The following is an 18,730-nucleotide window of genomic DNA, read 5'->3' as shown; positions in this document are numbered from 1 at the left end:
GCATTTTCCAACATGACAATGCCAAACCACATAGTGCATCAATTACAGCATCATGGCTGCGTAGAAGAAGGGTCCGGGTACTGAACTGGCCAGCCTGCAGTCCAGATCTTTCACCCATAGAAAACATTTGGCGCATCATAAAACGGAAGATACGACAAAAAAGACCTAAGACAGTTGAGCAACTAGAATCCTACATTAGACAAGAACGGGTTAACATTCCTATCCCTAAACTTGAGCAACTTGTCTCCTCAGTCCCCAGACGTTTACAGACTGTTGTAAAGAGAAAAGGGGATGTCTCACAGTGGTAAATATGGCCTTGTTCCAACTTTTTTGAGATGTGTTGTTGTCATGAAATTTAAAATCACCTAATTTTTCTCTTTAAATGATACATTTTCTCAGTTTAAACATTTGATATGTCATCTATGTTCTATTCTGAATATAATATGGAATTTTGAAACTTCCACATCATTGCATTCCATTTTTATTTACAATTTGTACTTTGTCCCAACTTTTTTGGAATCGGGGTTGTAGTTTTAACATGAAGTCTGTTTTGTTGAAGTTATAAACTGTTCATTGATGGAAACTTGAGTGCAAAACTGTTCATGACAACTAAAGTTAGCAAGTCAACTGTAGTCTTCAGACATAAGTGTATTACTGTAAGTATCCAGAGCTTCATCCAAGTGTTTTTTTCTTTTTACAAAAGCAAAACAGAAAGCGGAGTATTTAAACAGCGTTAAAAACATGGCGAGAAACAAATGTGACAGTGATGGTCATGCAAAGCCTCTGAAAACAGCGTCCGTATCCGTGCGTGCTGATTGCGCTTAAATCAGTATCAGGAGTTTCCCATAACGACTGGTTCCCAAGCGTGTACACCACGCACTCCGTGAGCACACGCGGCCGCTCGAGCTATGCCAGACTCAAGCATGCAAAGGCGCGACAGTCAAGTGTTCACCTACTGTGTGACCACAAGTTTTAGCTCACGTGTATATCACCATCAAAACGCCTCATTTTCATCGATAACCCATCGCAAAGCATCACGAGCTGTAGTGTGACCGTAGTTTGATGAGGCGGATGTGACGTCGGATGCAACCCGGCAGTTGTACCCTACTACGAGTAAAGAGCTTCAACTTGGGGGGGAAAAACAATTCGCGGCCCACACTGAACTAGAAGACGGTTCACTTTTGAACCTGGTTCCTCTCATGGTTTCTTCTTCATGTTGTCTCAGGGTTTTTCTTTGCCACTGTTGTCCTGCTCATTAAGGACCTAAATCTACAGCTGGAGTTCTCTAAAACTGTTTTGTGACAATGTCTATTGTTAAAAGAGCTACATAAATAAAACTTTATTTAATTTATTTTTAAATTGCCTGAATGCTGGCAGCTTTTTCACTGTTTTGACTCGGACCATGGAAAATCCCTGTGGCTTATGCCTTTCTGAGAATGGTAAAGATCTCAAGACATGTTTGACTTATTCTGGTGCTAATGTTATATTTCTTCTGCTTTTTTTTTTATTCCCCTGGGTTAAGACCATCAAAAGGGATTTGTTTTTGATTCTCCAAGAGCCCGTAATGCTAAATTTAGCTGTGAAATCCTACTCATTGTTGGTCATATATACGGTAAGAGGTTTAAAAAGGTCACTTCATTCGAGAACTGTGAAAACAGAAAGAGTGAAAAGAGGCAGGGAGGGAGAAGTGGGACGTGTTCGAGGGAGACGGAGTGGGATGAGAGGGGAAAAGTGTAGAGAGGGAAAAGAGCAAGAGCTGGTGGGAGTCATTTGGCTGTGTGTTTACTCTGCGTGCTGCAGTCAGGCACATTTAATCCACACTCCAGAAAGAAGCCAGCTCTCAGTCCTTCTCCGGCACGCCATTGTGCTGATGGAACGGTGCTGTCCTCATTCTCTCCTCGCCGTGGTGAGGACGTGCTCAGCTCCAAGGATGCACCTTTTCAAATCCTGCTTCGGAAAACCGGTACTGAGACGCTCAGAGCTGCCATTCCTGTTTGTTTTTGGATCAGCTGTGGTCCCAGGTTTTTTTCTGTTTGCTTGTAAGGCTTGGTGAAGACTCTGGATAGGTTTGGAGAGGACATGTGTGGATAGTTTGTTGTGGAGGTTCGGTTTGTTACCTGAAGTAAGATCACAACAGATGAAACTGACTACATAAGGCATGATGCACGTTTGTAATTAGATACCAGACCCGCATATGTTTGTCTCTTAATCTGTCTGCGAGTTTTGTTGCTTTTTTGGTAATCAGGGCTGGATATGACATCACATTTATACACAAGATTATATTCGCACTGTTGTGTGTTGGGGAGAAGGGTGGTGTTTTATAATGTTATCCATATAATCACAGAAGAAATGGTGTTCCTACTGTTGTAATATGATGGACACTATTTAAAGCAAACACCCAAAGTAAACCATCGTGTTTCAGTACCGTATGTGCTTGGAATCAGGTGTGCGATTGCGTCTTGTGTTTTCTGTGGCGTGTGTCTTCAGAAGCCGGAGTCCAGGAATTCAAGGGGCAGCATTGACCGGGAGGACGGTGCTCTCCAGGGGCTGGTGAGTTCCCATAACCCTTTGTTTGTTTGTGTTGTATCCCAGATGTCATGCTGAGTACATAGACATTGCATTTTTATCTACATCCTGGTGCCTTACGCCATTTTAAGAGGCTAAAATGTGACTCAAGTGCAGAAAGTCGCTGTTGGATGATGGAGGGGGGGCATTTACTTTTGTGTTCCGCTTCAGTCCAGTTCCAGAGAGGATATAGTGAAAGGTTAGAAGCAGTGGCTAGAGGAGTGTCAGTTGGAACAGCAGATATAAGCGGTTATTTTGTATGCCATCTCCACAAACCAGGCCCATTTTCTCTAAGTAATTACAGAACTTTCTGTATGTTTGATAGAAAGTGTTTTGGAGATGTACAAGTGCGTCAAGAGCAGTTATGCACGCTTTGCCACAAACCACTCAATCCCACCCATAAACCCAGCTATAATCCCGCCTGCAGTAAAATCAGGACAGAACAGTGAGTCAGCGTGAGTGAGCAAAGCCTCTAAATACTTGTTTGTGCTTCTTTTTTTTTCAGACGGGAAACCAGCATGTATACCAACCTGTGGGTAAAGCAGGTAAGTCCTTCAGTAGTGCCTACTGGCTTTTTTTTTTTTTCCCCAGATTGTCTAAACATGCATTTCTGAACAGAACAGATGTGTTGAACAGCTGTGATTTTGAACAGACATGATTTAGATTTTTTACATTCTTGTTTCTTAACTCTTTACCCCTTAAAGCAGTTGCTACAGCCACCCTTGTGTTTTATTTATATATATATATATATATATATATATATATATATATATATATATATATATATATATACACACACACACACACACACACGCACGCACATACATATATACACAGTATATATACTGTTCACTCTTAAGGACAATTTATGCTGACAACCCAGTCCTCGCAGATGGCGTCTGCGTAGCCCCCCCACCTTCGCAGACGCCCTGCGCGCACCTCCCAAAAATTGTGACCACTGCAGAAGCCTCGCAGACAGCGTCGCAGACAAGAGGGCTCTGATTGGTCCACTCTGCATCCGCTGTACACGCACTTACGCTTCCCTACTTTCCCAGTTTGGTTTGTTTTCACGACCGCCATTTTTAACATGAGCGAAGATGGAGCAGCACGAAGAGCGGTTGATCGAGGAAGTGAGGAAGTACGAACATCTATATGACTCCAGTTCTAGTCATTATAAGTAACCGGAGGATAAACACTCAACTAACCACACCCACCAACTACTCCTAGCGATTTCGCGACTTCGCGCCCCCTTGCGTTGTGGCGGTGAATAACATCGCGCACGCCTATTACTCCCCGCTCAACGATAAATTACAACTGTCTGCGAAAAGCTATCTGCGAAAGCCTTGTCGCAAGAGCATGCAGAGGCCCTCAAAACATATTTACAAGGAAAAAAAAAGTCTAAAGACAAGGGTTTTTTTTGGGGGGGGGGGAGGGCTTTTTTCACCTTTATTATTGGATAGGACAGTGTAGAGACAGGAAATGAGCGGGAGAGAGAGACGGGGAGGGATCGGGAAATGACCTCGGGCCGGAATCGAACCCGGGTCCCCGGATTTATGGTATGGCGCCTTATCCACCTGAGCCACGACGCCCCCAGGTTTTGGCAAGGTTTTAGACAAGGCGTCGTATGTTGTCATTATGGGATATACATGGGGTTGTCATTAAGGGGTAAAGAGTTAAGATTTGTCCATTTTTGTTCCTTGTGATACTAAAATTGCCATATTGTGTAAGATACCCACACACTGGACTGAAAAATACTAACCGTGCTCTCCATGTTTCCTCTGCAGATCCTGGAGCTCCACCTAAGAAGCCTCCTCGTCCTGGAGCTCCGAGCCACCTGAGCAGCACAGCCAGCATCAGCCCGGTGGACAGCTATAACGAGGGCGTTAAGGTACACTCGTTTTCAGCTGTTATGAAGCTATCATCAGCCAGGTCGGCTGCACATAAAACACTCACTCAAGTATGCCTGCACTTTATAACCAACCTGTGAGCAATGCATAAAGCACACGCTTTGGTTTTCCTCCTAATTTTTGCATCCTTTTTTTTTTTTTCTGCATGGTTATTGTGACATACTACTGAGCGACAGATGAGCCAAACAGATGGAAAAGTGAAAAGTGCAACACAGAACTGAAAACTTGTCAGAATTTCCCCTGCTTCCTTCAGCCAAGCGGCTTAAGTTGCTGCTTGTCAGCAGAACAGGGGAAAGTTTATTTTCCCAACCATACAGGAGGAAAAGAGGGGCCCAAAAGCCTCTAACACACACACACACTTCTTTATCTTCCATTGACGGTGATTAATGAGCTAATTAATGCCTTCGTATAAATCTACCCCATCCTTCACTCTAGTAATCAATCAGACGATAAGATTTTCAAATTAAAACTAAAAATCATTATATTATGTAAGTTTTTTTGTGTAAAGACGCACAGAAAAGATTCAAGGTCATGGTGCACTGGATAAAGAGAGGAATCGGATGTGGTTTCTGTCTCTGGGAAAACCCATTTTAGGCCAATTGGAGGTAAAAACAGTTTTCTTTTACCACCTCCTTTCCACCGCAGGACTGTGACCTCTGCTTCATGGTCCTCATATGCTGCCAAACCCACAATGCAGAGAGCACACTTATTCAGCTATTTTAGAGTCCATGTTACGTCCTTTTTTCTTTTTTGCCTGTGTGTTTAATCTTTCCAGGCGGTTTACATTTGGAAAGGCCCCATTGTTTTGAAAATGAAATATGTCCTGAACAGTTCAAGAAAGGCCCTTTAAACTAAGAGTCCTTTCTAACCCCCAAAATAATTTGTGTGCACTTTGAAACACACAAAAATTTGAAGCACTAAAAAAAAAAAAAGAAGCTTCTTACAGAACCCTGTAAGATTATGCCTTGCAATCAAACTATATTCAACTCTTAAATCATGAAGCACATTTGTGAATTTTTGCATGTTGTTTTCTAAAAGTTTTTTTTTTTTTTGCATCATTTAATTATTTGTTCCTGTTCTGTTTCCCTGCATCCCTCCCTCACCCCCTCACACCCGCCTGCTTTTTGCTGCACGTAGCCCTGGAGGGTAAGGACTTGTGTGTGTCGGTTGTATGTGTATGTTTCAGTTAGCGACTGCTGCGCTCACACTCATCTGCATGTTATAGGGGGTCATCTTGTAGTATAACAAGCATTAAGATACTAATATACTGGACACACACACGCACGCACGTACATCTATATACAGTGGGGCAAAAAAGTATTTAGTCAGTCACCAATTGTGCAAGTTCTCATACTTAAAAAGATGAGACAGGCCTGTAATTTTCATCATAGGTATACCTCAACTATGAGAGACAAAATGAGAAAAAAAAATCCAGAAAATCACATTGAGTTTTAAAGAATTTATTTGCAAATTATGGTGGAAAATAAGTATTTGGTCAATAACAGAAGTTCATCTCAATACTTTGTTATATACCCTTTGTTGGCAATGACAGAGGTCAAACGTTTTCTGTAAGCCTTCACAAGGTTTTCACACACTGTTGCTGGTATTTTGGCCCATTCCTCCATGCAGATCTCCTCTAGAGCAGTGATGTTTTGGGGCTGTCGCTGGGCAACACGGACTTTCAACTCCCTCCAAAGATTTTCTATGGGGTTGAGATCTGGAGACTGGCTAGGCCACTCCAGGACCTTGAAATGCTTCTTACGAAGCCACTCCTTCGTTGCCCGGGCGGTGTGTTTGGGATCATTGTCATGCTGAAAGACCCAGCCACGTTTCATCTTCAATGCCCTTGCTGATGGAAGCAGGTTTTCACTCAAAATCTCACGATACATGGCCCCATTCATTCTTTCCTTTACACGGATCAGTCATCCTGGTCCCTTTGCAGAAAAACAGCCCCAAAGAATGATGTTTCCACCCCCATGCTTCACAGTAGGTATGGTGTTCTTTGGATGCAACTCAGCATTCTTTCTCCTCCAAACACGACATGTTGAGTTTTTACCAAAAAGTTCTATTTTGGTTTCATCTGACCATATGACATTCTCCCAATCCTCTTCTGGATCATCCAAATGCTCTCTAGCAAACTTCAGACGGGCCTGGACATGTACTGGCTTAAGCAGGGGGACACGTCTGGCACTGCAGGATTTGAGTCCCTGGCGGCGTAGTGTGTTACTGATGGTAGCCTTTGTTACTTTGGTCCCAGCTCTCTGCAGGTCATTCACTAGGTCCCCCCGTGTGGTTCTGGGATTTTTGCTCACCGTTCTTGTGATCATTTTGACCCCACGGGGTGAGATCTTGCGTGGAGCCCCAGATCGAGGGAGATTATCAGTGGTCTTGTATGTCTTCCATTTTCTAATAATTGCTCCCACAGTTGATTTCTTCACACCAAGCTGCTTACCTATTGCAGATTCAGTCTTCCCAGCCTGGTGCAGGTCTACAATTTTGTTTCTGGTGTCCTTTGACAGCTCTTTGGTTTTGGCCATAGTGGAGTTTGGAGTGTGACTGTTTGAGGTTGTGGACAGGTGTCTTTTATACTGATAACGAGTTCAAACAGGTGCCATTAATACAGGTAACGAGTGGAGGACAGAGGAGCCTCTTAAAGAAGAAGTTACAGGTCTGTGAGAGCCAGAAATCTTGCTTGTTTGTAGGTGACCAAATATTTATTTCACCGAGAAATTTACCAATTATTTCATTAAAAATCCTACAATGTGATTTCCTGGATTCTTTCCCCCCATTCTGTCTCTCATAGTTGAAGTGTACCTATGATGAAAATTACAGGCCTCTCTCATCTTTTTAAGTGGGAGAACTTGCACAATTGGTGGCTGACTAAATACTTTTTTGCCCCACTGTATCTACCCTGAGCTATGAGTGTGAGACTGCAGTTACTGTCATCATGTTTATTACAGTTAGTGGTCTAACATTTAGAAATTAGAAAATAATTTAAAGGTACAGTAAGTAAACTTTTATGAAAGACTTCAGATCGATGACATGATAAATCTTATTTAAAGCCTCTGTCAATGTTGTTTAGCAAGCAAGTGTAGTAATATACACCTAATTATAATATAAGTTAACTGTGGAAGACCGTGAAAAACTCGTCATACTCTAGCCTTAACACTGATTCACACGGAAGTAGAACTACAGTGCCTTGCGTAAGTATTTCTCCCCCCTGAACTTTTCCACATTTTGGAGTGTTACACCTGAAACAGGCGGCACGGTGGTGTAGTGGTTAGCGCTGTCGCCTCACAGCAAGAAGGTCCGGGTTCGAGCCCCGTGGCCGACGAGGGCCTTTCTGTGCGGAGTTTGCATGTTCTCCCCGTGTCCGCGTGGGTTTCCTCCGGGTGCTCCGGTTTCCCCCACAGTCCAAAGACATGCAGGTTAGGTTAACTGGTGACTCTAAATTGACCGTAGGTGTGAATGTGAGTGTGAATGGTTGTCTGTGTCTGTGTCAGCCCTGTGATGACCTGGCGACTTGTCCAGGGTGTACCCCGCCTTTCGCCCGTAGTCAGCTGGGATAGGCTCCAGCTTGCCTGCGACCCTGTAGAACAGGATAAAGCAGCTAGAGATAATGAGATGAGACACCTGAAACGGAAATACACTTAACACGGATTTTTACCCACTAATGCAGGCCATTATTTACAGGCACAAATTCTTTATCGCAACACAAAAGTTAAATAAACAAAACGGACAGTTTCAGGTAGAAACCTTCAGTGACACATCTCTATCAACTTGGCACATTTGGGTTTTTTATTTTTTATTTTTTAATGACTATAAATATTAGCGGAGCTCCATACTTAAGAAAATATGGTAACCCATCGAGTTGATTTTTCATGGACACACAGGGATCCCAGCCGTGTACGTCCGTCCGTCCGTGCCCCTCACGATTCTGATTGGCTGTTTGATTTTGGCGGAAACTAAAAGCGCGAGCGCGCCTACATAACTTTATTTTTGTCTACAGATAATTTCATATTTATCGGGTTTTTCCACCGAGAACAACTCAAACAGCGCAACAAAATAATCATTTTTACAAACTTTAATACAAACTTTAAAAAGACGTCAGAACAAGTTACCCAAGGAGAGAAACATGAAGTCAAAACCGGGGAGAGAGAGAGTTTTGACAGAGGAAGAAAAGAAGATGTGAAAGAGCTAGAGAAAGGCGAAGAAATCTTTTTCACAAGAAAAGCGGCAAGCTGAAAGAGAAAGAAAACGTGTAAAAAAATAAAATGAATGAATAGAAATGATGAGTTGTAGGAATTTAATTCTAAATAGTGATGTTGATTTTGAAATCACTGCGAAATCCTTCGGGATCTGACAAGTTGACCTGAATCCAGTCAGTGTTTTCATGAATCGTGTATCTGTTTTCAAAACATTTTGCGATAAGTCCCTAAAGCACACTGTAGTTTATAGTAATTAAAAGAATACTATTATACATGTGAGTCTGGAGAACTGTATCTTCTCGTGATAAAATTGAAATCGAAACATCGTCTGTTGCATGTTCGTTTTCATTTGAATGGAAGCTTCGCTACAGGTCGGACCTAATTTTATATTACTGCACTAATTAAACCCTGCACCACTCTGCCTGTAGGTTTTTATTCCAGCAGGAGCCACACCCGATTCCATTTGTTTAGTCAGTTTATCTTTGCCTTTAGTCTTTATCAGGTGTGACTCCTGCTTGGTTGGAATTGGAAGAAAAAGGGGGGGGGGGGGGGGGGGGGGGAAAGCCACCCCAGCCATTTGCAGATAAAATTGAAGACACCCAATCCAGAAAGTATGCTGAACCAGAAAGGGGGGAACTTTTTTTTTTAAATTACCAACGTGGTCCTCCAACATTGGTCTTTCATTTGCAGTCAGTAGTAAAGTCACCACAGAAACTATAGGTTCAAAAGCTAATGATGAAAAGTTGACAGAGGCATAGCTAAAGAATGTAAAAACACAAATTCTTTTTCTGCAGTGGTTGAAATCACCATACTTTATTGACTATTTTTTTATAGTGAGAGATCTGCAGGCTGGCTTACTTACCGTACCTTTAACTTAGTGTCTCGTGTCACGCACAACACAACTAGTAATTGTGAAAAAAACCTTGTGTTTGCTTTTGTCACTATATCTTCACAAGTTTTTTTTGTTGTTGTTAAGACACCTGGGTTTGGGGTTTCTCTTTGTGTATTGTTTAACCAACGAAAACGTACCATGTTTTATTTATTTTTATTTTACCGTATTTTCTGGACTATAGAGCGCACCTGTATATAAGCCGCATCCGCTCTATTTTTAAAAAAAAATTTAAAAAAAGATATACAAGCCGCACCGGGCTATAAGCCGCAGATATCTATGTTGAAAAATTAGATATTTACTGCATGTACAGAACGATTTTGTACTGTAAATGTACATGTATGTACCTGAACAGATTCTTTCCGAACAGTGCCTTTTAACACGGCAGCAACTTTGCTGATTAAAACGGAACAGAACCAAGAGAAAATAACCGGTATTTATTTACCTTCATTTCTCCTGTGTTTGAAACCACAAGTCACTTTAATCATCTTCGCTGGATTTGAAAATAATTACCAGTTAGTAATTTGTCGTGCGTGTTCTATCTGCTAAAGATCTGCTAATTCTTCTTTGCATTGATTTTTCGTCTCTCTTATTTTTGATTCTACTTCCGGTTAGAGCGCCCCTAGCGGTGGAAGAAAAATCCACAGAATAGCCGCACCTTTGTATAAGCCGCATGGTTCAAAACCTAGGAAAAAAGTAGCGGCTTATAGTCCAGAAAATACGGTATTTGACCTTTATTTTACCAGGGTGAGTCCCATTGAGACATTCAGGGAGCCCTGACATATAGACATTGCACAAAGTATGACGAAACATAGAAACGGAGCACATAAAAAACAGGTTCGACAAAACATATATAACACTGGAGAGATTAAAATACAAAAACAAGTAAGCAAATCAAGACAAATACCGCACAACACAGAAATAACTGAATGGTTAGTTAGCGAAAGCATTTACAACTGTCAGATCTAAGGTGTTTGTGTAGCTTTTTAAAATGGTTGAGAGGAATAGCAACAGATAACTTAAGATCTTTTTGAAGGAGATTCCAGCACCAGGGAGCTGCAAAGTTAAAAGCTGTCTTACCTAACTCTGTGTTCGTGGTGTGTCTAAGAGTATAATGTTATTTGAACGCAAACTATAAGATGAGTGCATTTGAGACAGTAGATTAGAAAGATATGACAGGGTGTCCGCGGAGTCTAAAAAAGTCTAAAATTACACATTTTCAATTTTAGGCCTAAAAAAGTCTAAAATACAGAGATATATTGCACTGTTGGTCTAAAATCTCATTTGGGTAATTTAAAGGAACAGTCCACCGTACTTCCATAATGAAATATGCTCTTATCTGAATTGAGACGAGCTGCTCCGTACCTCTCCGAGCTTTGCGCGACCTCCCAGTCAGTCAGACGCGCTGTCACTCCTGTTAGCAATGTAGCTAGGCTCAGTATGGCCAATGGTATTTTTTGGGGCTGTAGTTAGATGCGACCAAACTCTTCCGCGTTTTTCCTGTTTACATAGGTTTATATGACCAGTGACATGAAACAAGTTCAGTTACACAAATTGAAACGTAGCGATTTTCTATGCTATGGAAAGTGCGCACTATAATGACAGGCGTACTAACACCTTCTGCGCACTTCGGCAGCGCATTGATATCTGAGCTCCGTATCAATGCGCTGTCGAAGCGCGCAGAAGGTGTTAGTACGCCTGTCATTATAGTGCGCACTTTCCATAGCATAGAAAATCGCTACGTTTCAATTTATGAAACAAGTTCAGTTACACATCACTGGTCATATAAACCTATGTAAACAGGAAAAACGCGGAAGAGTTTGGTCGCATCTAATTACAGCCCCAAAAAATACCATTGGCCATACTGAGCCTAGCTACATTGCTAACAGGAGTGACAGCGCGTCTGACTGCGTCTGATTGACTGGGAGGTCGCGCAAAGCTCGGAGAGGTACAGAGCAGCTCGTCTCAATTCAGATAAGAGCATATTTCATTATGGAAGTACGGTGGACTGTTCCTTTAAGACCTAGGTTACGTGCAGAATTATTCTGCACGTAGAAAATCTTCCCAGAAGTTCCTTTCAGCACCTAGATGTCACCCGGGATTGGTTGGCATCTCAGTGCTGAAAGGAACTTCCGGGAAGATTTTCTAGTTTCGGTTGTGTTGCCAGATTGGGCAGTTTTAAGTGCGTTTTGGCGGGTTTTGAACATATTTTGGGCTGGAAAACGTCAGCAGTATCTGGCAACACTGCCGGCGGGAAGATTTCCTGGTTCCGGTTTACAGCGCTGACTCAGTTCGTGCAATTGCTGGTGTTGCGTAGGCTACCGTGTAAGCTCTGTCAATTTCAGCGACAAATTAAAAATGGAAGCGGACGAATTGGTTCCTAAAAGAACTAGTAAGGGGTCAGTCATCTGGCATTTTTTGGATATCGCGAGGAGGACGTGGAACAGCAAATGCCAGTTTGTAAAGTGTGCAAAAAAACCTGTCATCACGAAAGGCAGCAGCACTACAAATATGTTCCATCACCTGAAAACTCACCCGGTACAGTATGAAGAGTCTCTTAAATTCCGAACTACTTGCCCACGAGCTAAAACCCCCCACGAGCTAAACAAATGACCATAGCGGCCTCGTTCTCCAAAGCCACCCCATATGAGAAAACGAGTCAGAGGAGGAGAGCTATAACGGATGCAATCATTAACTTCATTGCCGAAGACATGATCCCAATTAGTATAGTGGAAAAACCAGGCTTCCAAAAATTACTAAACACTCTCGATCCCAAACATGAGTTGCCTGGTCACAGACATTTTACAGAGAAGGCAATACCGGAATTGTACACATCTGAGAGTCTTTCTCAGTGTTGAGCTGCACTTTATTGGTTTGAGCTCTGAGCAGCTCTGTATTGTTTTGCCCCTTTGTTGCAATTTTCAAGATTGTTTTTGCAGTTTGTGCCACATCTTTGTTGAATAAAAATAGTCTTATTTCAATTCAATTGTGATTAATCACTAACATGAAAATTTAAAATGTCTTGTTGAAAACCACCTGTAAAGTTAACCAAGAATGTTATTTAATCTGCAGGGATTGTAGTGAAAACAGTAAAGAGTAAAAGTTAGATTTCATGGGGTCCTTTAGAGGAGATTTCAATATATCGAGATATATATCGTATATCGTGAAATGGAAAAAATGTATCGCGATATTCATTTTTTCCCATATCGCACAGCCCTATTGTCACGGTTTGTAGCAAAATGGGCAAATGCAAGTTTAACGACTGCTGGCTTGAACGCAATGATTTCGTAGACTGGTTAAAACGTGTACCAAACAATCCGTTTGAGGCGTACTGCACATTGTGCAAAAGAACACTCAAACTCAGCACCCTGGGTGTAAAGGCACCGGAATCGCACGCGAAAGCGGAGAAGCACCAGGCTGCCCATAAAAGTCTGCAACATTCGCATGCTATCACTCAATTTTGTTCACCGTTGTCAGGTCCAAGCACATCTCGAGACGGTGTATCAGCTAACTCCGTGCGAACTGTAACGTTACAACACGCAAACCGTACGGAATCGAACGCCTCATCCTCAAGTGATTTGCGGGATGTCTTTGGCTCCACTGCAACTTAGTTCCTCATTAATGCAAGAGCGCACCCTAGGGATGTAATGAGTTCGTTGGTGAATGATGATAAATTTTGTTATTTTGAAAGTAATTCAGGCTCTCCCAATTTTCTTTATTTTTTTTGTGCGGCATAAGTCTTAAATTTAACCTGTTATGGACTTAAAAAGGTCTTAAAAAGTCTTAAATTGAACTTGTTCAAGCCTGCAGAAACCCTGGATATGAAGGCAATTTGCCAGTAATACCTTTATAGATAAAAATATGCCAATGGATCCATCTGCGCAGTGAGAGAGAGCTGAAACCAGTCAACTCAGAGAGAGTGCAATGATGAGTGCGTGGTTTGGCATTCGCAATAAAACGTAGTACACCATGGTAAACTGTATCGAGGGCGTGTAGGGTGGTAGAGGCAGCATTCATGTATAAGATGTCGCCATAGTCCAGCACAGGAAGAAAGGTGGCATTTATCAGTTTCTTTCTAGCTTGAAGAGTAAAACATGCTTTGTTTCTAAAATAAAATCCAAGCTTAATTTTCAGTTTCTGGGCCAGTTTCTCTATGTGAACTTTAAAAGTGATCTTATCATCAATCCACAAACCTAAGTATTTGTACTGTATACTGAGACTTTGTCTATACATTGGCCATCTAGGGTGGTTATTATTAGGGGAGTGGAAGCTAATCGTGATTTAGTGAACTGCATGACCTTAGTCTTTTTTCTAACTAGGGATGTCCACAGACCTTTTTTGTAAACTAGGGATGTCCACAGACCTTCAAATACCCTGTGTTATCTGTTTGAGGAGCCAGTATTCGAATACCGAAATCGCTTTTCAGATATTTATTATGTCTTATGTGCGCAGGAAGTCCGTGATAAAATGTGAAAAAGAAAAGCTTCGTCTGGCAAAGATGCAGAAAGCAACCATGTAGAGTGCCGTGGAGAAGGGGAATTTTACTCTCATGTGGGAGTGAGCATATCGGATAAGAAGCTCATGGGACAAAGGAGAGATGATACGTTTACTGTAACTTCTAGTCCAACTCTTATAAGTAGTAAGCTTTAAAGGAACAGTCCACCGTACTTCCATAATGAAATATGCTCTTATCTGAATTGAGACGAGCTGCTCCGTACCTCTCCGAGCTTTGCGCGACCTCCCAGTCAGTCAGACGCAGTCAGACGCGCTGTCACTCCTGTTAGCAATGTAGCTAGGCTCAGCATGGCCAATGGTATTTTTTGGGGCTGTAGTTAGATGCGACCAAACTCTTCCACGTTTTTCCTGTTTACACAGGTTTATATGACCAGTGACATGAAACAAGTTCAGTTACACAAATTGAAACGTAGCGATTTTCTATGCTATGGAAAGTCCGCACTATAATGACAGGCGTACTAACACCTTCGGCAGCGCATTGATATCTGAGCTCCGTATCAATGCGCTGCCGAAGCACGCAGAAGGTGTTAGTACGCCTGTCATTATAGTGCGGACTTTCCATAGCATAGAAAATCGCTACGTTTCAATTTGTGTAACTGAACTTGTTTCATATCACTGGTCATATAAACCGATGTAAACAGGAAAAACGCGGAAGAGTTTGGTCGCATCTAACTACAGCCCCAAAAAATACCATTGGCCATGCTGAGCCTAGCTACATTGCTAACAGGAGTGACAGCGCGTCTGACTGCGTCTGACTGACTGGGAGGTCGCGCAAAGCTCGGAGAGGTACGGAGCAGCTCGTCTCAATTCAGATAAGAGCATATTTCATTATGGAAGTACGGTGGACTGTTCCTTTAACGTCAAGTACTTTACCAAGTCCATTTTACAACAAAAGCGACACACCTTAACTGCTCCACTTGATTTTATACTGGCTGCTAATGCTCGCATGTAAAAAAAAAAAACACTCATTACTATGTTTTAATCTGATTAGCGAATATTTCAGATGATTAAACATATACAGTATTATGACGGTTTGTTAATCAAATGAGATTTCCGCATCTAAACTCTGTGGCACTTTGAGCTTTCATGAAGTTTGAGTTTTAAATGGCATCAGACATGCACGCTATCTTACTGTAGGCATAAAAACACTAAACACTAAAATACTGACCTAACTAACCCATTCTCGAACTCTTACAGGTATTTGATTATATAAAAATTAGCTAGAAAGCACATCCCTACTGTAAATAATGTGCAATTTCTTAAACTTCCGGATACAGAATGGTCCAAATTATATCTCTTTCCTATCTAAATCTTTACATCATTATACATGGTTTAATAATAAAGTGGTAATGCTTTGCTTATAAAGTTACCTCCTTTTGGCCTTTATAACACATTTGTCACATTTTAACAATGTGTAAATGTTCTATAAAAAGACAACAGACCTCTATTATTATTATTATTATTATTATTATTATTATTATAGACTGAGCAAAACTGTACATCACCTTTTTTTATTTTTATTTTTGTACACTGTTCTTGTGACTCAGTACATGCTTAAAGCAATGAGACAACATGTATGAAGTATCCATCTACTGTGTTATCTTTTGGGAAGTGTATTGACTGTATCTGCTTCACAGGAGGATATAATAGAAGCTCTTCAGCTGTGGTAGTGGTGGTTGATTTGTCTTAAAAATTAACGCAGCACACAATTGCACTGTAATGTAGAGATTGTACAACTTCATTTATTTAAGAATTTTAGCTGAAAGATTTGCACGTCCTCAAGCTTCAGCGGTAATCCAGTCTGCATTTATAACACTGTTATGAAGCACTTGTATACACACACTACCGTTCAAAAGTTTGGGGTCACCCAGACAATTTTGTGTTTTCCATGAAAAGTCACACTTTTATTTACCACCATAAGTTGTAAAATGAATAGAAAATATAGTCGAGACGTTTTTCTGGCCATTTTGAGCATTTAATCGACCCCACAAATGTGATGCTCCAGAAACTCAATCTGCTCAAAGGAAGGTCAGTTTTATAGCTTCTCTAAAGAGCTAAAGGCAGATTCTACCGTAACTGGATCCATTAATCACTTGCCCACAAAATAAGAAATTTTTCTTGTCCTTTTTTCATTGAGGTAATATTTTCAAGATTGAAAATATGGTATTTGGTCTTCTAAAACAGCATGTCATTTAAAAATACACTGAGTATATCAATAAAAGATTTTTAAAGAATAAAGTTCTATTTCTTTGACACATCTGACAGACATGACTCCCATTTTAAAAATCACTTTCATTATCCCTGTTGCTATCGTCAGTGAATTTCTGTCAGATGACCTGACGATAGACTCGGCCATTATGGATCTTTGGTAGTTATCGTGTGGAAGCAGGCTTTATCATTTTTGGGTGTCAACAGATAGAGTTGAAACAGATTAACAGCGAAAAAACTATTTCGTTCACGATGAGAAGCCCACAGTTATTTTTAAAAAATGCTATCGTCAGTCTGTCAGTCAAATGCACCTGACGATAGCAAAATTCAAGCCCTCGCCACGCACATGTTGACTGACGCAAAGAGGAAATTCTACTGCGCATGATTTTTGTGACAGCAGACATTTACTTTCCGGGCAAGACTTGGAGTTCTGACAGCTAGATTTCATCAAATAAATCGAGGTAAGATTTTCAGTCAGCTATCCTGACGATAGAAATTTTTGACGATAGAAACATTGAGAATATATTTGTGCATTCATATTTAAATTTTTCTGGAGGAAAACTATCGTAAGTTGAGATAAATCAGAGCCACTTGCGACCCTTTCAGCCGACAGGCCATTTCAATGTGTTGTTTCCCCGCAAAAGTGACACAGTCGTGTCTATCGTCACTGTTCTGACAATTATTGTTGATATTTCAATTTTGAAAATAAATTTTATCTTTTTTATTTCAATATTTTATTTTATTATTTGGTTCTAGTGATGAGGTATTTAATATTATTACTAAATTTGTCAGATTAATAATGTAAGAAACAGTTTTGTTGCTATTGTCATCTAGAGCGTCTGTCAGAATATGATGGTAGACGTTAGTTTGTCTGTCAGATTTTGATGATAGAAACCGATGTGTTTCTATTGTCATTTAGCATGTCTGTCATGTCAGGCTTTTATTAATTAGTTACCAGGACTACTGTCCTAAAATTTACTGTGAATGTCCAAGACCCCAAATGCGACTAGAAAAACTTAATAGAATGATCAAAATAATCAATTCAGCAATTTAAGGAGCTGGGACTTAACTGGCCTCTGTTATGGTAGAATCTGCCTAAACTGTTTTCAGCTGTGCTAACATGATTGTACAAGGGTTTTCTAATCATCCATTAGCCTTCTGAGGCAATGAGCAAACACATTGTACCATTAGAACACTGGAGTGAGAGTTGCTGGAAATGGGCCTCTATACACCTATGGAGATATTGCACCAAAAACCACACATTTGCAGCTAGAATAGTCATTTACCACATTAGCAATGTATAGAGTGGATTTCTGATTAGTTTAAAGTGATCTTCATTGAAAAGAACAGTGCTTTTCTTTCAGAAATAAGGACATTTCAAAGTGACCCCAAACTTTTGAACGGTGTTGTGTGTGTGCATATATAAAGCTTCACTTCTTTAATAGGTCCATATGACAATTATGAATAAGAATTAATTGAATATTTCATTGGCATTGTCCCAAAATTCATGAATGTGCCGTTAGTCAAGACCAACTAATGACTAGTAAGATATATATATATATATATATACGTATTTTTTTAAAGAATAATTGCTTAGCTTTATAAAAGATTTATGCAGTGTTTATTAAAGGGGAACTGAAGTCATTTTTAAACTTGCTTTATTTCTTGATTAACGTGTTATTCATTTACGTTTTCAGTTTTATTAACCTTATATCGTGACTCGTATTGGCATATTATAGTACACTTACCGGCCTTTTCGGTTTTTAGCCATGTTGAATGTAGTTCGTGTGGTCCACGGCAGGCATCGTTTATCCGCGCGATCTTCACGAGACTTGTGTGAGACTTCAAACGTGAAGTGTCAGCGCCACTATTTTGAAAACTGTTTACACAGCGGGCGGATCGCCATATCATTCCAATTTAGATTAATTTCGAGATTTTCCAGCTTCATCAGTGATGGAGATTATTCCATACGACTTCGAACCAACGTGGAGTAGAGAAGAGTTGGAAAGACGATAGTCCGTCATGCTGGTATTTACGTCATTACTGTCGCACAATTAAAATGTGCCAGATCAGGCGGCTGGTGGGTTTTCAAAATAATAAAGACATGCATGTACTTTTGTGATAAATACATATTATACTGAGTGCATTTCTCACATAATCCTCACTAAGGTTTCGGTCAGCACTACAAAATGGCGTCCCCGCTATACAGTGCCCTATATAGTAAGTAGGGAGCGATTTCGGACACGGAAAACTTCTGGCTTGATTACGTCAGCGTTCAAAAGAGGGCGCACGCGTCTTTTGACAACGTTGGCAGATGTCGGTCACTTTGATTTCCGCTGTACGTTTTACTTCCGTCTACGATGTCTTGTACAGGTCTCAGCAAATCTCGTTTACGGCCATTGCTTTGACATATGGACTGATATATATATTACAGAGCA

At 40.8% G+C, this 18,730-nt stretch overlaps 1 protein-coding gene across 8 annotated transcripts in view; it reads left to right on the top strand.

Moving 5' to 3' along the window:
* ptk2aa (protein tyrosine kinase 2aa) overlaps nt 1-18,730 on the top strand; it is a 336,131-nt gene that overhangs the window by 312,022 nt on the left and 5,379 nt on the right. For all 8 annotated transcript variants that reach the window (XM_060942653.1, XM_060942652.1, XM_060942651.1 and 5 more), the window contains 3 exons: nt 2,488-2,550; nt 3,071-3,110; nt 4,350-4,453. In XM_060942653.1, coding sequence (XP_060798636.1) covers nt 2,488-2,550; nt 3,071-3,110; nt 4,350-4,453 — 207 coding nt within the window. The remainder of the gene's footprint in view (nt 1-2,487; nt 2,551-3,070; nt 3,111-4,349; nt 4,454-18,730) is intronic.

This window comes from Neoarius graeffei, chromosome 16 (assembly GCF_027579695.1).
Source record: "Neoarius graeffei isolate fNeoGra1 chromosome 16, fNeoGra1.pri, whole genome shotgun sequence".
NCBI classification, from domain to species: Eukaryota; Metazoa; Chordata; class Actinopteri; order Siluriformes; family Ariidae; genus Neoarius; species Neoarius graeffei.
Note: the sequence above shows the minus strand (reverse complement) of the source record. Positions and strands in the feature narration are given on the sequence as shown.